Genomic DNA, 26,427 nt, shown 5'->3' on the forward strand with positions numbered 1-26,427 from the left:
TGATAAGAGGATTAAATACTTGACTAATCTCCCTTTAAGGTTAATTTTCTTTCTTCAGACTGTAAGGTCTGTCACATCAAAGAGCTGCATGATGGGAGACGACAAAGGTGGAGGTAGGCCGACACTGATACCAGACAGACAGACAGACAGACAGTGATGGAGGTGACGGAGAGACAACAGATGATCAGGACCTCTTTGAACTTTTAACTGGATCAATCCCCTGCCGGTTGTTGTTTTTCTGACTCTATATAACCAGAGGTATTTGTACTCTACTTGAGTATTTAAAATGTCATGCTACTTCCTACTTCTACTACAATTTGGAGGGAAGTAATGTACTTTTTACCTCATCTACGACAGGGGTCAACAACCTTTACTATCAAAAGAGCCATTTCGGGGCAAAAAATAAATAAAAATCTGTCTGGAGCCGCAAAACATTTGATCATTGTGATGAAGGTAACACAGTTTATAGTCTAAGTATATAGTATATAAGTCTAATGCAGTGAGGGCCAAAGAGATAATGTACTACGGAGTATTAGGGCCACATTGAGGGAAAAAACATCTGAGATTTACACAATAAAGTCAGAATATTACAAGAAAATTTTTGTAAATTACGAGATTAAAGTCATAACTCTATGAGAATAAAGTCATAATATTAAGAGAATAAAGTCATAACATTACGAGAATAAAGTCATAACATTACAAGAAAAAAGTCCTAATATTACGAGAATAAATTTGTAATATTACGAGAAAACATTTTGTAATATTACGAGAATAAAGTCATAACTTTAAGAGAATAAAGTCATAATATTACGAGATTAAAGTCATAACTCTATGAGAATAAAGTCATAATATTACGAGAATAAAGTCATAACATTACGAGAATAAAGTCATAATATTACGAGATTAAAGTCATAACTTTAAGAGAATAAAGTCATAATATTACGAGATTAAAGTCATAACTCTATGAGAATAAAGTCATAATATTACGAGAATAAAGTCATAACATTACGAGAAAAAAAGTCGTAATATTCCGAGATTAAAGTCATAACTCTATGAGAATAAAGTCATAATATTACGAGAATAAAGTCATAACATTACGAGATTAAAGTCATAACATTACGAGAAAAAAAGTCCTAATATTACGAGAATAAATTTGTAATATACGAGAAAACATTTTGTAATATTACGAGAATAAAGTCATAACTTTAAGAGAATAAAGTCATAACATTACGAGAATAAAGTCATAATATTACGAGAATAAAGTCATAACATTACGAGATTAAAGTCATAACATTACGAGAATAAAGTCATAACATTACGAGAAAAAAAAGTCCTAATATTACGAGAATAAATTTGTAATATTACGAGAAAACATTTTGTAATATTACGAGAATAAAGTCATAATATTAAAAGAATAAAGTTGTAATATTACGAGAATAAATTTGTAATATACAAGAAAACATTTTGTAACATTACAAGAATAAAGTCATAACATTACGAGATTAAAGTCATAATATTACGAGAATAAAGTCATAACATTACGAGATTAAAGTCATAACTCTATGAGAATAAAGTCATAACATTACGAGATTAAAGTCATAATATTACGAGATTAAAGTCATAACATTACGAGAATAAAGTCATAATATTACGAGAATAAAGTAATAATATTACGAGAATAAAGTCATAATATTACGAGAATAAAGTCATAACTTTAAGAGAATAAAGTCATAATATTACGAGATTAAAGTCATAACTCTATGAGAATAAAGTCATAATATTACGAGAATAAAGTCATAACATTACGAGAATAAAGTCATAACATTACGAGAATAAAGTCATAACATTACGAGAATAAATTTGTAATATTACGAGAAAACATTTTGTAATATTACGAGAATAAAGTCATAATATTAAAAGAATAAAGTTGTAATATTACGAGAATAAATTTGTAATATACGAGAAAACATTTTGTAATATTACGAGAATAAAGTCATAACTTTAAGAGAATAAAGTCATAATATTACGAGATTAAAGTCATAACTCTATGAGAATAAAGTCATAATATTACGAGAATAAAGTCATAACATTACGAGAATAAAGTCATAATATTACGAGATTAAAGTCATAACTTTAAGAGAATAAAGTCATAATATTACGAGATTAAAGTCATAACTCTATGAGAATAAAGTCATAATATTACGAGAATAAAGTCATAATATTACGAGAAAAAAAGTCCTAATATTACGAGAATAAATTTGTAATATTACGAGAAAACATTTTGTAATATTACGAGAATAAAGTCATAATATTAAAAGAATAAAGTTGTAATATTACGAGAATAAATTTGTAATATACGAGAAAACATTTTGTAATATTACGAGAATAAAGTCATAACATTACGAGAATAAAGTCATAATATTACGAGAATAAAGTCATAACATTACGAGAATAAAGTCATAACATTACGAGATTAAAGTCATAACATTACGAGATTAAAGTCATAACATTACGAGATTAAAGTCATAACATTACGAGATTAAAGTCATAACATTACGAGAATAAAGTCATAACATTACGAGATTAAAGTCATAACATTACGATATTAAAGTCATAACATTACGAGATTAAAGTCATAACATTACGAGATTAAAGTCATAACATTATGAGATTAAAGTCATAACATTACGAGATTAAAGTCATAACATTACGAGAAAAAAAGTCCTAATATTACGAGAATAAATTTGTAATATTACGAGAAAACATTTTATAATATTACGAGAATAAAGTAATAATATTACGAGAATAAAGTAATAATATTACGAGAATAAAGTCGTAATATTATGAGAATAAAGTCATAGGTTTACAAAAAGAAAACAAAAATAACATGTAAAGTACTACTTTATAATATTACGACTTTTTTTTCTCGTAAACTTTATTCTGGTAATCTCAGATTTATTTTTTTCCTCAATGTTGCCCTAATACTCCGTCGTACCATAAACCTACAACAGGTACGAGGGTAGTACATGCAATAGGTGGTGTTGCCTTCATTATGAGGCTCAAATACGTTTTGCGGCTCCAGCCAGATTTTTAAAATTTATTTTTTTGCCAAAAATGTCTCTTTTGATAGTAAAGGTTGCTGACCCCTGACCTCGGGTGTCTCCCCTTAACTGAACATTAAAGAAGCATTCTTGTTCTTTTTGCAAAAACAGACATTCATAGATGCAAATGTTTTATTTCAACACTTTTCTTGTGTCTTCTTGTGGATAAATGACAACATAAAGTGTGTTAAAATGTATAACCAAAGGTGGATAACCAGTTGGGCTAAACTGGGAACTGCAACTGAATCATCATTTCACAAGCTCAGCTCTTACTGATCCTGATTAGATCCTGTAAAGCCTCCTGTTCTCAGAACTAGTCGTAGTAATCTGATGGTTTATTTCCCCTCTGCAGAGTTCTTTATCCAGGTCCGGCTCATTATGCAGCTCCTCTGGAAGCAGAGCTCTCCACGTCACTGCAGCGTGCTGCAAGGTAAACACTCCAGACATCATTATAATTAACCTTATATAGGTTAGGTTCACATTATTCTGAGTCTGTCTTAAAACAGTCCTCACTTGCCCATATGAGCTAGACAATTTAAGAAGATATCTCGCAGAGTTACAGTCTCTGAAGTGCAGAGTTCTTTGTATATTTGGGATTTGCACGATGGCGTAACTAAGCACTAGTGAGCACTCTTGCTTTTGGATCGAGGCTCATCGTGTAGTTATCAGTTTGCTTTACTGACATTTTATCCTCTTTCTTTCTCTTTTGTTTTCCAGAACAAAGCAGCTCGTGTCCGAGTGGGGAAAGGAGACAAACCTATAACCTATGAGCAAGCACTTCCACCTCATTACATCGCCCACCGCAAAGGATGGCTGTCACACAATACCAGTGAGCACGACCACGACCATGACCATGACCATGACCACGACCACGAGCATGCTCCTTAAAGAGCAACTTAACAGTTTGAATCTAGTGTTTGTAAAGATGTAAATACAACAGGACTTGTGGGAAAGGAGCAAAGCATGCAGAGACTATTTTAATCGGTTTAAAAGTTGTATTAGGCGATATACTTAAAGTGGATGTATTGCTGTATACTCTGTAAACTCTCCTTCCTGTTTCTTCTAGGTAACCTGAAAGGAGAGGAGGGTGCAGCTGACCGGACCATAGAGGACGTGTTCATAAGACGTTTCATGTTCGGGACCTTCCACGCCTGCCTGGCCAACGAGATCGTGATCAAACGACGCGGCAACCTGCTCATCGTGTGCGCTTTGATGATCCAGAAGTTACCTCCGCAGAAGTTTTACTTCTTGATCGGCTACTCGGAGTCGCTGCTGTCGCACCTGTACAAATGCCCCGTCAAGTTAGAGATTCAGACGCTGCAGGATAAAGCCGTGTACAAGTACCTCTGATGTTGTACTAATACTGAATGTTTCTACTAGAGATGGTTTACCACCACATGGATTCTGCTCTTGTTCTTCAGCGTTATTGCTTTTGTGAAATAAATGCTCAGATTTAAATAAACATGTGTTATTGTAACATTATGCCTGATATTGTTAAACATATATAGTAACTACAAGGTTTAATAAACTGTATGTATGTATATACTGCAGCTCCAGTTCGCTATGATCCAACTGTTATTTACATTTGGAAATGTCATCCTTTTATCTATGAGCGGTGGAAGTAACAAATATTAATTGATAAAAAATTGAGGCGATAATAAATGCATGTAAATTGAACAACAGATCTGTAAAAATTTATGTGAATTGATAAATTATCAAGTGATTTGATTAATTTAAAACGTGATACGATGAAAAAAGAGCCGTGTTTTATCATTTTCACCATCTTACATTCATCATTCACAACACTAAATTGTCAATTTTTCAATTCACATGCAGTTTCATCACCTCCATTCCTCATGTTTATCATCATAATATAATATCTTTATTTATATATTATTTATCAAAACAAATTATCAAGTGCTTCACATAGCAAGAAAGAACACACAGAACATACATTATAGCAACACATAAAAACAGCAATACAAGTAGAGTAAGTAGATGAAATCAGGGAAAAGCGGTGCGATAAAAGTATGTTTTAAGCTTTAATTTAAAAGAAGCCTCTGACTCAGCCGAACGTATCATGGTTTGTAAGTCAAGGGAAAAGTTAATACCGGCTGGGGTCCTATAAGATACTTCAAAGTTAAAATATCAGGTTGCATTTTATACATCTTGTTCATTAATTTTCAGCACATTACTCCAGAAGAAGAAGATTACACTTAGTCCCCCCTTTGTAGCATTTATAAGCAGTAAATAAACATTTAATAAGCGGTTTATAACACTCTGTAATGTAGATGTAAGTACATATAAGTGTTTATTAATGTATAACTATAACTCCTCCTGTGGACCTGAAGGCTGCTGTATAAACAGACAATAAATGACAATATAATGAAAACACTTGAAATGTCTTTACAACTACATTAAAGTGTGTTATAACCTGTTTATTTAATGTTTATAAATGCTGAATAGTACATTGTACTTTTGCTGTGTGACACCTAAAAGAAAAATATCCACATGACAAGTTCATTTAAATGCTTCTTTTGATTTATTGTTAATTTCATCACAGTGCAAATACATTCACATTTAAGGCACGTGAGCCTCGTCAGTGCAAACACGAGGCACACGGGATCGGAGCGTTTCGTTTCATCATGTTACCTGGTGAAACTTCCAGCTCACAATTACAAAACACGCATCGAAAAATATCACAGCCCTTTTTATTCCATCTTCCTTTTTAATTAAAAAGGCTCAATAACATAAATGTCATCATTAATACTCCGTGTAAAATATCAAACAGCAGGATTAAAAATTAAAACAAAGTTGTGTGTGAGGCACAAAAGACTTCAACTTCTTTCATTAGAAGTTCTGCAGAGATAAAAGTTCAACAATATTTAAGAGCTGAACTCTAAATAAGTTCAGCTTAAAGAGACAGTTTGACATTTTGGGAAATATGAAGCTGCAGCTGGTTAAACGCTTAACATAAAGACTGGAAACAGCTCGCCTGGTTCTGTCTAAATGTTATAAAATCCACTTTGCAGAACCTCTAAAGCTCACTGATAAACACTTTATATCATGTTTGTTTAATTCACACAAAAACTGACATGTCAAAACATCAAATTGTAGTTTTATGGTTGTCTATGTCAAACTATTCTTGCCAAGAAACCGTTCCAAACATACCGTTAACCTCCGTTAAATTGCAAATTATCATTTTTACACTTCAGTTTTTGTTTTGAATTAAACAAACGAGACATAACGAGGTGATTAGTGAGCTTTAGAGATGCAGATAGGTGGATTTTGATATCTTTAAACAGCTGTTTTCACACTATTTTCTGTGCTAAGCGTTATACTGAACGGACAGACGTGACTTTCTGATGGCGGGTCCGTACAAAAACGTGTAAAAATACAAGTAATATTTATATAACTACAAGGATTATTTCTTATTTCCCAACCAAGAAATTGTTTGGCACAAAACCCCTCCAGTAAAACGCAGAAGTGGCCAGCTGTTTCCCCGTTTCCAGTCTTTATGCTAAGCTTGAGTGATATCATCTTCTCAGCTAACTCTCTGCAAGAAAGCAAATAAGTGTATTTTCCCAAAATGTCGAACTCTTCCTTTAGAGATGATTGGATTAACAACAGCTAGTAAACCTTTGGTTGTGCATCATTTAAGAACAAAAAAAGTTGAGATGACATTTTGAACCCCGAACAGTCAGTAAAGAACAGAAGTTTATAGTGCAGTTTATATGCAGAGATCTGCACAATATGAACTGGGTGAGGAGTTTATCTCAAATATAAAAGAATAAAAAAAACCCTAAGAACATTTTCACAGCAGATATTTTGACTCGTCGTCGTAAGAAAACTACAGTAAACATTAAAGGAGAAGTTTGACAGTTTGGGAGATTCTGGTGGAGGGTCCGTATAAAAACGTGTATATCTCAAAACTTCAATTAATAGCCCGGCTCTTATTTGCTTCAATCGGTGAACTCAACCGGCGTCTATAGATATATTTCCCGGTGAAGAAGTCTCCTGGCGGCGAGGAGTGAAGCAGAGGGACCGTGACAAACTAGCGTATTTCCCAAAACGTCAAACGTGTCCTTTAACGACGGCTCCGTTCTATTCAAGTGTCCCAGTAAACCATGACAGAGTGACAGTGAGCCAGCATGCACAATACCAGGACCCTGAAACTGAAGCAGCTGAATAGAATCCAGCCATCATTTAACTTTTCCTGTTGAGACGAGTCAAAACGGGAAACAGGGTTATAAAAAAAGGTCGATCCAACCGTCACGCTTGTGGTAAAAGTTGACCAAACAAGTCGGATAAACCAACCCCATCTCGTAGAAATGGCAGCTTCCTGGCGTGCGTCGCTTCTTGGTTACTTGGTGTCGCGGCAGCTGTCGCCCTAACAGGACTGGAGCTTTATAAGCCGCTGGTTCATCGCCTGCAGGACGGCCGGATCCACCTTCTTCACGATGTTCTCCAGCTGGTGGGGGTCTGACGTCAGGTTGTACACTTCCACAAACGACTGGGGACACAAAGAAGAAGAAGAAGATGAGACGCTGAGTTTCATCACATCTGTTGTCACATAAAGGACTCAGATTACATGTACTGTATGTCGTCATGCTGTACCTCGCTGTCTGCAAACTCGCAGTATTGCAGGTTGTCTTTGCCGTCGAGGGTCCGGACGCAGGCGTAGGTGTTGTTGTAGGCGTCTTCGCACACGCAGTCTGGGAAACATTGCTGAAGAACAAAAGAATTATTCTCATTAAAAAAATATTTTTATGGGATACACGGTTGGCAAAATGAATACGGGTTAACTACATCTTTTTCTGTATATTCTTTATTAATTAATTTATTTTATGTTTTATTTATTTTGTTTATTTAATGATTTAATGTCATTTATTTATTTGTAACCCTTTAAAAAAAACGAGTAATTGATATGCAATATATATATATACAAATAACAAAATATAACAGAATCATTTTTCATTTACTTTAACAGTTATCTTTTAATTTATTTCTGTATATATTCAATTCAATTCAATTTATTTTTATATAGCGTCAAATCAGAAAGGACTATAGGATATATGTATTTATTTTTTGCATTCAAATTACTCTATTTTTTTCTGTACATTTTAATATATTTTTTTCTATATAATGTAATTTATTTATTTTTTTGCATTTAAATTATTCTAATTTGTCTGTAAATTCTTAATTTATGTAATTTATTTATAATGTCATTTATTTATTTTTTGCATTTAAATTACTCTAATTTGTCTGTAAATTCTTAATTGATGTAATTTATTTATTTGTATATAATTTAATTTATTTAAATTTTATCCCTTTACTTTTCTTTATTCTTTTCCCTATTGCCTGTGCTATTCCTTGAAAGGCCAAGCTGTCAATCAACTAGCTTTGGGCGGGCCTTTCCTGCACAGGTTGAGTAGTCAATTCCTGCTCACATATACTCTATTTTAAATAAAAAATAATAAGTAATTTACATGCAAAAAATACATATATTTATATATATATATATATATATATATATTTTATTAAAACTGCATGATGGCCTTAAAGGCGCAGTTTGACGACAACATTGCTGCCAATCACAGGAACAGGATTAACAGGTTTATCTAAAAGTTTCCTCATGAACTGTTTTGGAGGATTTCAGTCTGAAGGTCACACCCTGTTTGATGTTTTTTTTAATAGGTTTAAAGGGTAGAGTTTGTCCTGCTGTCATGTAATAGTAGACATTCAAATTCCCATTGATATTCCATTTCTGTTTGATAAATGACTTGAACAATGAACCGAAAGTCTTGTTGCTGATTGGTTTTCTGTTGATCAATAGTTATATTTATTTATTTATATATATATAAATTCTGAGTACTTAATGCAGAAAAATGTCCCCTGTGTGAAATATTATTACATATTATATTATTATTATTATGAATGTAGCATGTTACTGTTGTTGGTAGAACAGTACATTATTTCCCTCTGAAATGTAGTGACGTAGAAGTTTAAAGTACCATAAATGTAAGTGCTCAAGTAAAGTACAAGTACCTAAAACGTTACTTATAATACTTGAGTAAATGTTACTTTCCACCGCTGCACATAAATATATTTAAGTACCTGTCTACCTTTTTATTATAAGTTATTTAACAACAGTAATGATACTAAATTCACTTTAAGTACCAAAGACTCAAAGGAATACTCCCTCATGATATCACATATATAGAAACTAGTGGAGGTGGAAGTACTCAGATTGTTTACTTGGATAAAGGTTCCTCCTATAGGATAAGTAAGTAGGATAATGGGGATAATCTATTCTGTGGCGCCTTAAATGATGTGAAACCATCTCGAGTGTCTTTCAATGGTAAACTGGATTTAGGGATCAAGGTGAAGTGACTGATAACGACCTGAGGAGGATGATCCGACCTGTGAAGAGGCTCATAACAGTCATCACCACCATCACCTGGATGGACCGAGGAGAGGAGAGAATTAGAATTATTATAGAAATTAAAGAAATAAAGCATCTATCTTTATATATAGAATTTTAAATTCCGTGGGAGAATACAAACATAAATTTAGTGTAATAATTATTCATGTTTACTTCTAATTTTAAGGATTTCTGTTTTGAAAACGTAGAACTAAATTACTGAAATCATGTCCATGCATCTGTCCATGGAAAGACATAATGGTTGAAATGTCAAACCACAGAGTAATTTATATTTAAAGGTCCCGTATTGTAAAATAGTGAGATTTTCATGGCTTTTATATTATAAAGCAGGTTTAAGTGTAATATAAATACTGTGAAAGTATTGACAGAGAAATACACACAGCCATGTATTCAGAAACTGTGTCTTTGAAACAAGCCGTCAGGATTTCTGTCCATTTGTGATGTCACAAATATACAATATATATATAGATCATAGATATAAAACTGTTTTTATCTAGACCATTTCACAGTTTTAAACATAAATATTCTAAAATGTTTATTTTCTTGTGGCAAGTGTATATGAATGACATCAGCTGACAGGAAGTAAACATATACGCAAGCTGTTGCCCAGCAACGCAATTCTGTTGAAATGCACTAAAACGGAGCGTTTCAGACAGAGGGTGAATACAGGCATATTCAGGCAGACAGTATGAGGAAAATAAAGTGTTTTATGAAGATTAAAGCATGGAAACATGTTCTAGTAGAAACATAAAATACAAGTATGAACCTGAAAATGAGCACGATATGGGACCTTTAAGTTAAAAGGGAAGAAGATGAACTTATGTAATAAATAGACATGAATGTGTATTGGACTTTTGGCACCACCAAGATTTGTTTAGTTTGTATTTGATGGACCTAGAAGAACTCTTTTCATGCCATAGATGTGTGCGTGCTCACCGGGTGGATGTCGATGAAGAGGCCGTGCTCGTCTTCGGTTGGATTGAGACCCTGAACGAAGTCCAGCAGCACCGGGTCGGCGTTAAAGAAGTGAGGATGAGAGATGAAGACCGGAGAGTCTGGAGAATTAAAAAATAAATAGAATAATTAGTTCACTCACAACGTTTCTCCAGATCTCAGGTGTCTAAACCAGAAGAAGTTGTAAACAAATTTCTGCTGCATAAAATGACGTTTTTTAGTAAATGTAATCTTTGCTTTTGAATTACTGGATCATTCAACATCTTCAGGCCTCTGAAAAGCAGGGAAGTGACGAATACAAAGTTTTGGGCCGATACCGATGTTTAAAATAACAATTTTATTTTGTTTTTGCTGTTATTTAGGTGTTATTTTTGCATAATTGAAACTACAAAATTGTGTCTTTTTTTTTTTTAAAGACTTCAAATCTTAAATGTCGGTCAAGACTGATATTTGTTATTTTTGTTAGGATTGCCTCTGTGTTTTGGATTTACCCTTAAAAACATTCAAGGAACAAAGATCGTCACATAAGTGGAACACATGTACAGTAAACGACACAGTTGTTGGATTTTACAGATATCCAAGGACAGCTTTATGGATACGTGTTTATTTAGCCTTTCATTGTCCAGATAATAGTTTTTAAGATTAACAATAATAAAAACACTGATTACTTTCCCATCCGTTTCAATGGGCACTGAAGGTGTGGAGGCTCGGGGTGGGAGACTAAATTCATCACGTTATATATGTAATGTTATTGTGATTATATATATTATGTTAGAAAATGACCAGATGGGAGTCGCTGGTTTTGGCCAATATCATGAATTGAATAGCTCAGAGTCGAGGTTCCTCTGTGGTGGAAACGATATAGAACCTTACAACAAGGCGAGCCGTCCTCATGGACGATTATATCTCTGATCATGTTAAACCCATTTTTAGTGTCTCAACCCGGTTCTGGATCCCTGATGGAAGTAACATGAAGAAGTGGTTGAGCGGGGTCAACGGTCGTCTGCTATAGGAACCAAGAAGCCTTTACTGTAAAATACATGCATTGTTGTGTTTAATAAAAATGTAGAATAGAGAAGGTGTAATATTTCATATTGAAACACTGAGAGACCCTCAGAGGACTTTATATCATCGCCCATGTTGGGCAGGTCGACTTTCAGCACCTCCTTTATTCCAATTGTTTAACAAAATAGTTTTATTGTTATTTGTTTTTATTCATCTTTTTCTTTCCTTATATTTTATTTGCTGTATAATTTATATTATTTTATACTGTAAAAAATATTTGCAGAATTTTATTTTGTAACAAATAAAATCTGAACATGTTTATGAATCTACTGTATTGAACTTTTATATATAGATAATGAAAAAAGAAAGGAAAAAAAAACTTTTAGAAACCTCCATTTTGCAGTTTTTCAGTCTGGAGAAGTCATGTGACCACAGTGCAGTGTGACATCACATTCTGAAACGTGACATCACATTCTGAAACGTGACATCACATCAGAATGTGGCTTAGTGACATCACATTAAACAGAATGTGGCTTAGTGACATCATAAAGTCACTAGAATGTTGTGTGTGCACCAGTAGAAGCTCCCGCAGTCTAACAACTCAGTTATAGTCGAACCTTCACCAGAGAAGCATCTCTCAGTGATAACAGAGCGTGTGATCAGAGCGACAGTTAGTCAATCTACTACATACCTGCTATAGCTACTTCAATACAGCGTTACTACTGTATTGTCCTCGTATAATACTACTGTATTATACTCCGTACAGCGTTACTACTGTATTATACTCCATTACCACAACTAACACCTCCGTTGTGCTATGATGAAGAAGATCGTCCGTTCAAGAAACGAGGTGAGATCTTCTCAGCCAGACACCTTTAAACACACTTTGTTCAGCGTTACACTGATCTAGGCCTTTAAACACACTTTGTTCAGCGTTACACTGATCTAGGCCTTTAAACACACTTTGTTCAGCGTTACACTGATCTAGGCCAGCCCACAGTTTCATCTGGTTTTTAATCTTTTGTCTAAACTTTTGACAAATGCATGAGCAGTATAAGATACGTATGTGGACTAAAACAGGGCTGTTTTTTACAGTTAAATTAACAAAAAACAGAACTGAAAACATATTCTAAGCTTCACCAAAAGATTTTAGATCAACCTGATCTCCAAAAAACTGATCTGAAACTGAAGTTATTGACAGTATAAATGGTGTTCTGTGTGTATAGTATAAAGGAAACAGTAGAAAGATGTGATTCTGTGGTGTGAGGCTGAACTTGGCTAGACTCTTGTGACCAACTGAATCAGTGTGTTTCAGAAAAAGTAGCTTCACAGTGCTCTTTAGAAGCAGATGGAGTTGGCTTCAGTACTTTCAACTGTCTCTTTGTGTGATCCAACGTTAGGACGGGACTGTTTTCTCGGTGGTCTTTCCGTCACTTGACCAAGAGCTGGTTGAAGCCGCTACCCAGCAGGCTCCCAGCAAGGAGATGCAGTATCTCAGAAAACACAACTTTGAGCAGGCCTCAGTCATTGCTGCCCTGAGGGAGCAGATGGCCGCCAAGGATTTCAGCTGGGAAGAGGAGAAGATGAGGATCCTGAAGGCTCTCAAGTCAGAGAGACTCATCAGGAAAGATGCCCAGAAGGGCCTCAAAGGACAGGACAACCCTGACCTCCAGGTTCAACTCCTCCAGACTCCCAGCAACCAGCTGAAGGACTCTCACCAGCACAACACTGAGCTGGCCGCCGAAATCGCTGCCCTGAAGCAGCAGATGGCCGCCAAGGAGTCCTGCTGGGAGCTGCAGAAGAACAAGATCCTGATGACTCAGAGAGCCATCAAGATACAGGCTCAGAACGACCTGCAGAACAAGGAGAAGGAGAAACAGAAGGTGATCGACTCTCTCAATCAAAGTCTTCTTGATAAGCAGAATGAAATCCTGATGGTCAAACAGACTCCGAGCAACCAGCTGAAGGACTCTCACCAGTACAACACTGAGCTGGCCGCCGAAAACGCTGCCCTGAGGGAGCAGATGGCCGCCAAAGAGTCCCGCTGGGAGCTGGAGAAGAACAAGCTCCGGATGGCTCAGAGAGCCATCCCGATACAGGCTCAGAAACAGGAGGTGACCGTCTCGCTCAGTCAAAGTCTGCTTGAAAAGCAGAGTGAGATCGTGATGGTCAAACAGACTCCCAGCAACGAGCTGAAGGACTCTCAACAGGTCACCGAGCTGGCCGCCGAAAACGCTGCCCTGAGGGAGCAGATAGCCGGCTGGGATCTGGAGAAGAACAACATCCTGAATGCTCTCAGGTCAGAGAGAACCATCAGGAAGGAAGCCCAGAGGGACCTCAAGGAACAGGACAAACAAAACCCTGACCTCCAGGTTCAACTCCTCCAGACTACCAGCAACCAGCTGAAGGACTCCCAGCAGCACAACACTGAGCTGGCTGCCGAAAACGCTGCCCTGAGGGAGCAGATGGCCGCCAAGGAGTCCCGCTGGGAGCTGGAGAAGAACAGCTCAGCTCAGAGCCTGATACAGGTTCAGATGGACCTGCAGACCAAGGAGCAGGAGAAACAGGAGGTCACCGACTCTCTCAGTCAAAGTCTGCTTGAAAAGCAGAACGAGATCGTGATGGTCAAACAGACTACCAGCAACCAGCTGAAGGACTCCCACCAGCACAACACTGAACTGGCCGCCGAAAACGCTGCCCTGAGGGAGCAGATGGCCGCCAAGGAGTCCGGCTGGGAGCTGGAGAAGAACAGCTCAGCTCAGAGCCTGATACAGGCTCAGATGGACCTGCAGACTAAGGAGCAGGAGAAACAGGAGGTCACCGACTCTCTCAGTCAAAGTCTGCTTGAAAAGCAGAACGAGATCGTGATGGTCAAACAGACTACCAGCAACCAGCTGAAGGACTCCCACCAGCACAACACTGAACTGGCCGCCGAAAACGCTGCCCTGACGGAGCAGATGGCCGCCAAGGAGTCCGGCTGGGAGCTGGAAAAGAACAAGATCCTGATACAGGTTCAGAGCGACCTGCAGACCAAGGAGCAGGAAAAACAGGAGGTGACCGACTCTCTCAATCAAAGTCTGCTTGAAAAGCAGAATGAGATCCTGATGGTCAACCAGGGCTGGACTGAAAAGTGTGAAAAGGCCTGTGAAGCTTGGAAGGAGGAGAACAGGGAGATCAGAGAGACCTGTGAGAGAGAGCTCCAATCTGCACTTGATCAAAAGAATCTGATGGTCAAATCTCTGCAGGACGAGTCGGACAGGAAGGTGAGCCAGGTCGTCCTGGAAAAGGATGATCTGATCACCGGATTGACGACGGCCAAGATGGCTCTGGAAGTCCTGACTCTAAAGAAGGAGATGCAGCTCATCCAGAGCGAGGTCCGGCTGAAGGAGAAGGAGATGCAGCTCCTCCAGAGCGAGGCCGAGTGGTCAACGAAACTCGCCGCTCTGGAAGATCAGATCCGGCTCAAGACCGACACCACCACAGACCTCCAGGCACAACTCCTCTGCCTCCAGGAGCTCCACCAGAAACTTGACCTGGGAGCACTGCAGATGACCGCGGAGGAGATGAATGCCAAGAAGAAGGAGTTAAAGAAGCTGATTGTGGAGAAGGAGAAGGAGGAGAAGAGACAGAAGAAAGAGAGGGAGGAAAGAGAGAAGAGAGAGAAGAAGGAGAGGGAGGAAAGAGAGAAGGAGGAGTTGAAAAGAGTGAAGAAGGAAAAGGAGGCTCTGGAGAAAAAAGAGAAGGAGGACTTGAAAAGGGAGAAGAAGGAGAGGAAGGAGAAAGAGAGGAGAGAGAAGTAGCATCCTTTCTCTCCACATTCTTCCCCCATCCCCCTTCTGACCATCCCGCCCCTTCACCCCCTACACCTACACCCCCTACACCACCTACACCTACACCCTACAACCCCTACACCCCCTACACCCTACACCCACCAACCCCTACACCCCCTACACCTACACCCCTTACGACCCCTACACCCTACCTACTCTATGTGAAGTGATTTCACCTCCTACACCCTACAACCCCTACACCTACACCCCCTATACCCTACAACCCCTACACCTACACCCCCTATACCCTACAACCCCTACACCTACACCCCCTATACCCTACAACCCCTACACCTACACCCCCTACACCCTACAACCCCTACCCCCTACACCCTACCTGCTCTATATGAAGTGATTTCAACCTCCTCCCCACGGTGACGTGGTCGCCTCCTACCATCACCCCTCCATACCCTCTCCCTCCTCCCCACAGCGACATGGTGGCTGAGTGATTCGGCCCGTGTCTGCTGGGTTGAATCCAGGTGATCCGGTTTCCAACCACAAATCATAGTATATAGTATATCATTAAAAAAAATATTAAAAAGTCATAGTATATAGTATATCACTAAAAAATATAAAAAAGCCATAATATATAGTATATCACTAAAAAATATAAAAAAGTCATAGTATATAGTATATCACTAAAAAATATAAAAAAGCCATAATATATAGTATATCACTAAAAAATATAAAAAAGCCATAATATATAGTATATCACAAAAAAATATAAAAAAGCCATAATATATAGTATATCACTAAAAAATATAAAAAAGCCATAATATATAGTATATCACTAAAAAATATAAAAAAGCCATAATATATAGTATATCACTAAAAAATATAAAAAAGCCATAATATATAGTATATCACTAAAAAATATAAAAAAGCCATAATATATAGTATATCACTAAAAAATATAAAAAAGCCATAGTATATAGTATATCACTAAAAAATATAAAAAAGTCATAGTATATAGTATATCACTAAAAAATATAAAAAAGCCATAATATATAGTATATCACAAAAAAATATAAAAAAGCCATAATATATAGTATATCACTAAAAAATATAAAAAAGTCATAGTATATAGTATATCACTAAAAAATATAAAAAAGCCATAATATATAGTATATCACTAAAAAATATAAAAAAGTCATAGTATATAGTATATCACTAAAAAATATAAAAAAGTCATAGTATATAGTATGTCGATAAAAAGTCTTAGACTTAGAGATGTTATTGTCATTGTCATGGAAAAACAATGAAAAACAGTTTAGCAGGTCTTGGCAGTAAAAGCAAGTAAAAAAAAAAAAAAAAAGGTAAAAGTGAGCATGGCTCACATACTGACCTCTGACCTCCAGATATGTGAATGTAAATGGGTTCTATGGGTAGCCACGAGTCTCCCCTTTACAGACATGCCCACTTTATGATAATCACATGCAGTTTGGGGCAAGTCATAGTCAAGTCAGCACACTGACACACTGACAGCTGTTGTTGCCTGTTGGGCTGCAGTTTGCCATGTTATGATTGGAGCATATTGTTTTATGCTAAATGCAGTACCTGTGAGGGTTTCTGGATCAATATCTGTCATTGTTTTATGTTGTTAATTGATTTACAATAATACATATATACATACATTTGCATAAAGCAGCATATTTGTCCACTCCCATGTTGATAAGAGGATTAAATACTTGACTAATCTCCCTTTAAGGTTAATTTTCTTTCTTCAGACTGTAAGGTCTGTCACATCAAAGAGCTGCATGATGGGAGACGACAAAGGTGGAGGTAGGCCGACACTGATACCAGACAGACAGACAGACAGACAGTGATGGAGGTGACGGAGAGACAACAGATGATCAGGACCTCTTTGAACTTTTAACTGGATCAATCCCCTGCCGGTTGTTGTTTTTCTGACTCTATATAACCAGAGGTATTTGTACTCTACTTGAGTATTTAAAATGTCATGCTACTTCCTACTTCTACTACAATTTGGAGGGAAGTAATGTACTTTTTACCTCATCTACGACAGGGGTCAACAACCTTTACTATCAAAAGAGCCATTTCGGGGCAAAAAATAAATAAAAATCTGTCTGGAGCCGCAAAACATTTGATCATTGTGATGAAGGTAACACAGTTTATAGTCTAAGTATATAGTATATAAGTCTAATGCAGTGAGGGCCAAAGAGATAATGTACTACGGAGTATTAGGGCCACATTGAGGGAAAAAACATCTGAGATTTACACAATAAAGTCAGAATATTACAAGAAAATTTTTCGTAAATTACGAGATTAAAGTCATAACTCTATGAGAATAAAGTCATAATATTAAGAGAATAAAGTCATAACATTACGAGAATAAAGTCATAACATTACAAGAAAAAAGTCCTAATATTACGAGAATAAATTTGTAATATTACGAGAAAACATTTTGTAATATTACGAGAATAAAGTCATAACTTTAAGAGAATAAAGTCGTAATATTACGAGATTAAAGTCATAACTCTATGAGAATAAAGTCATAATATTACGAGAATAAAGTCATAACATTACGAGATTAAAGTCATAACATTACGAGAAAAAAAGTCCTAATATTACGAGAATAAATTTGTAATATACGAGAAAACATTTTGTAATATTACGAGAATAAAGTCATAACTTTAAGAGAATAAAGTCATAACATTACGAGAATAAAGTCATAATATTACGAGAATAAAGTCATAACATTACGAGATTAAAGTCATAACATTACGAGATTAAAGTCATAACTCTATGAGAATAAAGTCATAATATTACGAGATTAAAGTCATAACATTACGAGAATAAAGTCATAATATTACGAGATTAAAGTCATAACTTTAAGAGAATAAAGTCATAATATTACGAGATTAAAGTCATAACTCTATGAGAATAAAGTCATAATATTACGAGAATAAAGTCATAACATTACGAGAAAAAAAGTCGTAATATTCCGAGATTAAAGTCATAACTCTATGAGAATAAAGTCATAATATTACGAGAATAAAGTCATAACATTACGAGATTAAAGTCATAACATTACGAGAAAAAAAGTCCTAATATTACGAGAATAAATTTGTAATATACGAGAAAACATTTTGTAATATTACGAGAATAAAGTCATAACTTTAAGAGAATAAAGTCATAACATTACGAGAATAAAGTCATAATATTACGAGAATAAAGTCATAACATTACGAGATTAAAGTCATAACATTACGAGAATAAAGTCATAACATTACGAGAAAAAAAAGTCCTAATATTACGAGAATAAATTTGTAATATTACGAGAAAACATTTTGTAATATTACGAGAATAAAGTCATAATATTAAAAGAATAAAGTTGTAATATTACGAGAATAAATTTGTAATATACAAGAAAACATTTTGTAACATTACAAGAATAAAGTCATAACATTACGAGATTAAAGTCATAATATTACGAGAATAAAGTCATAACATTACGAGATTAAAGTCATAACTCTATGAGAATAAAGTCATAACATTACGAGATTAAAGTCATAATATTACGAGATTAAAGTCATAACATTACGAGAATAAAGTCATAATATTACGAGAATAAAGTAATAATATTACGAGAATAAAGTCATAATATTACGAGAATAAAGTCATAACGTTAAGAGAATAAAGTCATAATATTACGAGATTAAAGTCATAACTCTATGAGAATAAAGTCATAATATTACGAGAATAAAGTCATAACATTACGAGAATAAAGTCATAACATTACGAGAATAAAGTCATAACATTACGAGAATAAATTTGTAATATTACGAGAAAACATTTTGTAATATTACGAGAATAAAGTCATAATATTAAAAGAATAAAGTTGTAATATTACGAGAATAAATTTGTAATATACGAGAAAACATTTTGTAATATTACGAGAATAAAGTCATAACTTTAAGAGAATAAAGTCATAATATTACGAGATTAAAGTCATAACTCTATGAGAATAAAGTCATAATATTACGAGAATAAAGTCATAACATTACGAGAATAAAGTCATAATATTACGAGATTAAAGTCATAACTTTAAGAGAATAAAGTCATAATATTACGAGATTAAAGTCATAACTCTATGAGAATAAAGTCATAATATTACGAGAATAAAGTCATAATATTACGAGAAAAAAAGTCCTAATATTACGAGAATAAATTTGTAATATTACGAGAAAACATTTTGTAATATTACGAGAATAAAGTCATAATATTAAAAGAATAAAGTTGTAATATTACGAGAATAAATTTGTAATATACGAGAAAACATTTTGTAATATTACGAGAATAAAGTCATAACATTACGAGAATAAAGTCATAATATTACGAGAATAAAGTCATAACATTACGAGAATAAAGTCATAACATTACGAGATTAAAGTCATAACATTACGAGATTAAAGTCATAACATTACGAGATTAAAGTCATAACATTACGAGATTAAAGTCATAACATTACGAGAATAAAGTCATAACATTACGAGATTAAAGTCATAACATTACGAGATTAAAGTCATAACATTACGAGATTAAAGTCATAACATTACGAGATTAAAGTCATAACATTATGAGATTAAAGTCATAACATTACGAGATTAAAGTCATAACATTACGAGAAAAAAAGTCCTAATATTACGAGAATAAATTTGTAATATTACGAGAAAACATTTTATAATATTACGAGAATAAAGTAATAATATTACGAGAATAAAGTCGTAATATTATGAGAATAAAGTCATAGGTTTACAAAAAGAAAACAAAAATAACATGTAAAGTACTACTTTATAATATTACGACTTTTTTTTCTCGTAAACTTTATTCTGGTAATCTCAGATTTATTTTTTTCCTCAATGTTGCCCTAATACTCCGTCGTACCATAAACCTACAACAGGTACGAGGGTAGTACATGCAATAGGTGGTGTTGCCTTCATTATGAGGCTCAAATACGTTTTGCGGCTCCAGCCAGATTTTTAAAATTTATTTTTTTGCCAAAAATGTCTCTTTTGATAGTAAAGGTTGCTGACCCCTGACCTCGGGTGTCTCCCCTTAACTGAACATTAAAGAAGCATTCTTGTTCTTTTTGCAAAAACAGACATTCATAGATGCAAATGTTTTATTTCAACACTTTTCTTGTGTCTTCTTGTGGATAAATGACAACATAAAGTGTGTTAAAATGTATAACCAAAGGTGGATAACCAGTTGGGCTAAACTGGGAACTGCAACTGAATCATCATTTCACAAGCTCAGCTCTTACTGATCCTGATTAGATCCTGTAAAGCCTCCTGTTCTCAGAACTAGTCGTAGTAATCTGATGGTTTATTTCCCCTCTGCAGAGTTCTTTATCCAGGTCCGGCTCATTATGCAGCTCCTCTGGAAGCAGAGCTCTCCACGTCACTGCAGCGTGCTGCAAGGTAAACACTCCAGACATCATTATAATTAACCTTATATAGGTTAGGTTCACATTATTCTGAGTCTGTCTTAAAACAGTCCTCACTTGCCCATATGAGCTAGACAATTTAAGAAGATATCTCGCAGAGTTACAGTCTCTGAAGTGCAGAGTTCTTTGTATATTTGGGATTTGCACGATGGCGTAACTAAGCACTAGTGAGCACTCTTGCTTTTGGATCGAGGCTCATCGTGTAGTTATCAGTTTGCTTTACTGACATTTTATCCTCTTTCTTTCTCTTTTGTTTTCCAGAACAAAGCAGCTCGTGTCCGAGTGGGGAAAGGAGACAAACCTATAACCTATGAGCAAGCACTTCCACCTCATTACATCGCCCACCGCAAAGGATGGCTGTCACACAATACCAGTGAGCACGACCACGACCATGACCATGACCATGACCACGACCACGAGCATGCTCCTTAAAGAGCAACTTAACAGTTTGAATCTAGTGTTTGTAAAGATGTAAATACAACAGGACTTGTGGGAAAGGAGCAAAGCATGCAGAGACTATTTTAATCGGTTTAAAAGTTGTATTAGGCGATATACTTAAAGTGGATGTATTGCTGTATACTCTGTAAACTCTCCTTCCTGTTTCTTCTAGGTAACCTGAAAGGAGAGGAGGGTGCAGCTGACCGGACCATAGAGGACGTGTTCATAAGACGTTTCATGTTCGGGACCTTCCACGCCTGCCTGGCCAACGAGATCGTGATCAAACGACGCGGCAACCTGCTCATCGTGTGCGCTTTGATGATCCAGAAGTTACCTCCGCAGAAGTTTTACTTCTTGATCGGCTACTCGGAGTCGCTGCTGTCGCACCTGTACAAATGCCCCGTCAAGTTAGAGATTCAGACGCTGCAGGATAAAGCCGTGTACAAGTACCTCTGATGTTGTACTAATACTGAATGTTTCTACTAGAGATGGTTTACCACCACATGGATTCTGCTCTTGTTCTTCAGCGTTATTGCTTTTGTGAAATAAATGCTCAGATTTAAATAAACATGTGTTATTGTAACATTATGCCTGATATTGTTAAACATATATAGTAACTACAAGGTTTAATAAACTGTATGTATGTATATACTGCAGCTCCAGTTCGCTATGATCCAACTGTTATTTACATTTGGAAATGTCATCCTTTTATCTATGAGCGGTGGAAGTAACAAATATTAATTGATAAAAAATTGAGGCGATAATAAATGCATGTAAATTGAACAACAGATCTGTAAAAATTTATGTGAATTGATAAATTATCAAGTGATTTGATTAATTTAAAACGTGATACGATGAAAAAAGAGCCGTGTTTTATCATTTTCACCATCTTACATTCATCATTCACAACACTAAATTGTCAATTTTTCAATTCACATGCAGTTTCATCACCTCCATTCCTCATGTTTATCATCATAATATAATATCTTTATTTATATATTATTTATCAAAACAAATTATCAAGTGCTTCACATAGCAAGAAAGAACACACAGAACATACATTATAGCAACACATAAAAACAGCAATACAAGTAGAGTAAGTAGATGAAATCAGGGAAAAGCGGTGCGATAAAAGTATGTTTTAAGCTTTAATTTAAAAGAAGCCTCTGACTCAGCCGAACGTATCATGGTTTGTAAGTCAAGGGAAAAGTTAATACCGGTTGGGGTCCTATAAGATACTTCAAAGTTAAAATATCAGGTTGCATTTTATACATCTTGTTCATTAATTTTCAGCACATTACTCCAGAAGAAGAAGATTACACTTAGTCCCCCCTTTGTAGCATTTATAAGCAGTAAATAAACATTTAATAAGCGGTTTATAACACTCTGTAATGTAGATGTAAGTACATATAAGTGTTTATTAATGTATAACTATAACTCCTCCTGTGGACCTGAAGGCTGCTGTATAAACAGACAATAAATGACAATATAATGAAAACACTTGAAATGTCTTTACAACTACATTAAAGTGTGTTATAACCTGTTTATTTAATGTTTATAAATGCTGAATAGTACATTGTACTTTTGCTGTGTGACACCTAAAAGAAAAATATCCACATGACAAGTTCATTTAAATGCTTCTTTTGATTTATTGTTAATTTCATCACAGTGCAAATACATTCACATTTAAGGCACGTGAGCCTCGTCAGTGCAAACACGAGGCACACGGGATCGGAGCGTTTCGTTTCATCATGTTACCTGGTGAAACTTCCAGCTCACAATTACAAAACACGCATCGAAAAATATCACAGCCCTTTTTATTCCATCTTCCTTTTTAATTAAAAAGGCTCAATAACATAAATGTCATCATTAATACTCCGTGTAAAATATCAAACAGCAGGATTAAAAATTAAAACAAAGTTGTGTGTGAGGCACAAAAGACTTCAACTTCTTTCATTAGAAGTTCTGCAGAGATAAAAGTTCAACAATATTTAAGAGCTGAACTCTAAATAAGTTCAGCTTAAAGAGACAGTTTGACATTTTGGGAAATATGAAGCTGCAGCTGGTTAAACGCTTAACATAAAGACTGGAAACAGCTCGCCTGGTTCTGTCTAAATGTTATAAAATCCACTTTGCAGAACCTCTAAAGCTCACTGATAAACACTTTATATCATGTTTGTTTAATTCACACAAAAACTGACATGTCAAAACATCAAATTGTAGTTTTATGGTTGTCTATGTCAAACTATTCTTGCCAAGAAACCGTTCCAAACATACCGTTAACCTCCGTTAAATTGCAAATTATCATTTTTACACTTCAGTTTTTGTTTTGAATTAAACAAACGAGACATAACGAGGTGATTAGTGAGCTTTAGAGATGCAGATAGGTGGATTTTGATATCTTTAAACAGCTGTTTTCACACTATTTTCTGTGCTAAGCTTTATACTGAACGGACAGACGTGACTTTCTGATGTACAGAAAGTAGAAGTTCTGATTTGTCCGTACAAAAACGTGTAAAAATACAAGTAATATTTATATAACTACAAGGATTATTTCTTATTTCCCAACCAAGAAATTGTTTGGCACAAAACCCCTCCAGTAAAACGCAGAAGTGGCCAGCTGTTTCCCCGTTTCCAGTCTTTATGCTAAGCTTGAGTGATATCATCTTCTCAGCTAACTCTCTGCAAGAAAGCAAATAAGTGTATTTTCCCAAAATGTCGAACTCTTCCTTTAGAGATGATTGGATTAACAACAGCTAGTAAACCTTTGGTTGTGCATCATTTAAGAACAAAAAAAGTTGAGATGACATTTTGAACCCCGAACAGTCAGTAAAGAACAGAAGTTTATAGTGCAGTTTATATGCAGAGATCTGCACAATATGAACTGGGTGAGGAGTTTATCTCAAATATAAAAGAATAAAAAAAACCCTAAGAACATTTTCACAGCAGATATTTTGACTCGTCGTCGTAAGAAAACTACAGTAAACATTAAAGGAGAAGTTTGACAGTTTGGGAGATTCTGGTGGAGGGTCCGTATAAAAACGTGTATATCTCAAAACTTCAATTAATAGCCCGGCTCTTATTTGCTTCAATCGGTGAACTCAACCGGCGTCTATAGATATATTTCCCGGTGAAGAAGTCTCCTGGCGGCGAGGAGTGAAGCAGAGGGACCGTGACAAACTAGCGTATTTCCCAAAACGTCAAACGTGTCCTTTAACGACGGCTCCGTTCTATTCAAGTGTCCCAGTAAACCATGACAGAGTGACAGTGAGCCAGCATGCACAATACCAGGACCCTGAAACTGAAGCAGCTGAATAGAATCCAGCCATCATTTAACTTTTCCTGTTGAGACGAGTCAAAACGGGAAACAGGGTTATAAAAAAAGGTCGATCCAACCGTCACGCTTGTGGTAAAAGTTGACCAAACAAGTCGGATAAACCAACCCCATCTCGTAGAAATGGCAGCTTCCTGGCGTGCGTCGCTTCTTGGTTACTTGGTGTCGCGGCAGCTGTCGCCCTAACAGGACTGGAGCTTTATAAGCCGCTGGTTCATCGCCTGCAGGACGGCCGGATCCACCTTCTTCACGATGTTCTCCAGCTGGTGGGGGTCTGACGTCAGGTTGTACACTTCCACAAACGACTGGGGACACAAAGAAGAAGAAGAAGATGAGACGCTGAGTTTCGTCACATCTGTTGTCACATAAAGGACTCAGATTACATGTACTGTATGTCGTCATGCTGTACCTCGCTGTCTGCAAACTCGCAGTATTGCAGGTTGTCTTTGCCGTCGAGGGTCCGGACGCAGGCGTAGGTGTTGTTGTAGGCGTCTTCGCACACGCAGTTTGGGAAACATTGCTGAAGAACAAAAGAATTATTCTCATTAAAAAAATATTTTTATGGGATACACGGTTGGCAAAATGAATACGGGTTAACTACATCTTTTTCTGTATATTCTTTATTAATTTATTTATTTTATGTTTTATTTATTTTGTTTATTTAATGATTTAATGTCATTTATTTATTTGTAACCCTTTAAAAAATTTTTTTAATTGATATGCAATATATATATATACAAATAACAAAATATAACAGAATCATTTTTCATTTACTTTAACAGTTATCTTTTAATTTATTTCTGTATATATTCAATTCAATTCAATTTATTTTTATATAGCGTCAAATCAGAAAGGACTATAGGATATATGTATTTATTTTTTGCATTCAAATTACTCTATTTTTGTCTGTACATTTTAATATATTTTTTTCTATATAATGTAATTTATTTATTTTTTTGCATTTAAATTATTCTAATTTGTCTGTAAATTCTTAATTTATGTAATTTATTTATAATGTCATTTATTTATTTTTTGCATTTAAATTACTCTAATTTGTCTGTAAATTCTTAATTGATGTAATTTATTTATTTGTATATAATTTAATTTATTTAAATTTTATCCCTTTACTTTTCTTTATTCTTTTCCCTATTGCCTGTGCTATTCCTTGAAAGGCCAAGCTGTCAATCAACTAGCTTTGGGCGGGCCTTTCCTGCACAGGTTGAGTAGTCAATTCCTGCTCACATATACTCTATTTTAAATAAAAAATAATAAGTAATTTACATGCAAAAAATACATATATTTATATATATATATATATATATATATATTTTATTAAAACTGCATGATGGCCTTAAAGGCGCAGTTTGACGACAACATTGCTGCCAATCACAGGAACAGGATTAACAGGTTTATCTAAAAGTTTCCTCATGAACTGTTTTGGAGGATTTCAGTCTGAAGGTCACACCCTGTTTGATGTTTTTTTTAATAGGTTTAAAGGGTAGAGTTTGTCCTGCTGTCATGTAATAGTAGACATTCAAATTCCCATTGATATTCCATTTCTGTTTGATAAATGACTTGAACAATGAACCGAAAGTCTTGTTGCTGATTGGTTTTCTGTTGATCAATAGTTATATTTATTTATTTATATATATATAAATTATGAGTACTGAAGGAAATCCCCTCAGGGAATCGTCACCTTCATGCGTGTTGGTTTATCTTCCAGGCAGCTGCAAGCTCAGAGTTAAAATGATAAAAGATTGCACATTAGGTTAAAATCATTATCAATTTATTCCGCAGATATAGAACTGACTAGAACTAGAAATGAAGATTTTTTTGACTTACAGCCTCCA

General features: G+C 35.3%; 3 protein-coding genes and 1 long non-coding RNA gene across 4 annotated transcripts; 3 read left to right on the forward strand and 1 right to left on the reverse strand.

Moving 5' to 3' along the window:
* Positions 1–156: 156 nt before the first annotated feature.
* Positions 157–4,578, forward strand: LOC141776949 (small ribosomal subunit protein uS3mA-like). The gene is made up of 4 exons (XM_074650824.1): positions 157–162; positions 3,454–3,531; positions 3,819–3,930; positions 4,168–4,578. Exons 1-4 carry the CDS (start codon positions 157–159, stop codon positions 4,449–4,451), a joined length of 480 nt encoding a protein of 159 aa, XP_074506925.1. The 3' UTR covers positions 4,452–4,578.
* Positions 4,579–5,624: 1,046 nt separating this feature from the next.
* Positions 5,625–8,595, reverse strand: LOC141776733 (uncharacterized). Its single transcript, XR_012595801.1, has 2 exons — positions 7,719–8,595; positions 5,625–7,614 (listed from the first exon to the last, which is right to left on the reverse strand). It is a non-coding gene; the product is annotated as an uncharacterized LOC141776733 (long non-coding RNA).
* A 3,540-nt stretch (positions 8,596–12,135) lies between these two features.
* On the forward strand, positions 12,136–15,422 carry LOC141776735 (uncharacterized). The gene is made up of 2 exons (XM_074650505.1): positions 12,136–12,355; positions 12,906–15,422. Exons 1-2 carry the CDS (start codon positions 12,323–12,325, stop codon positions 15,303–15,305), a joined length of 2,433 nt encoding a protein of 810 aa, XP_074506606.1. The 5' UTR covers positions 12,136–12,322; the 3' UTR covers positions 15,306–15,422.
* Positions 15,423–17,160: 1,738 nt separating this feature from the next.
* On the forward strand, positions 17,161–21,826 carry LOC141776955 (small ribosomal subunit protein uS3mA-like). Its single transcript, XM_074650834.1, has 4 exons — positions 17,161–17,166; positions 20,702–20,779; positions 21,067–21,178; positions 21,416–21,826. Exons 1-4 carry the CDS (start codon positions 17,161–17,163, stop codon positions 21,697–21,699), a joined length of 480 nt encoding a protein of 159 aa, XP_074506935.1. The 3' UTR covers positions 21,700–21,826.
* Positions 21,827–26,427: the final 4,601 nt, after the last annotated feature.

This window comes from Sebastes fasciatus, chromosome 11, assembly GCF_043250625.1.
Source record: "Sebastes fasciatus isolate fSebFas1 chromosome 11, fSebFas1.pri, whole genome shotgun sequence".
NCBI classification, from domain to species: Eukaryota; Metazoa; Chordata; class Actinopteri; order Perciformes; family Sebastidae; genus Sebastes; species Sebastes fasciatus.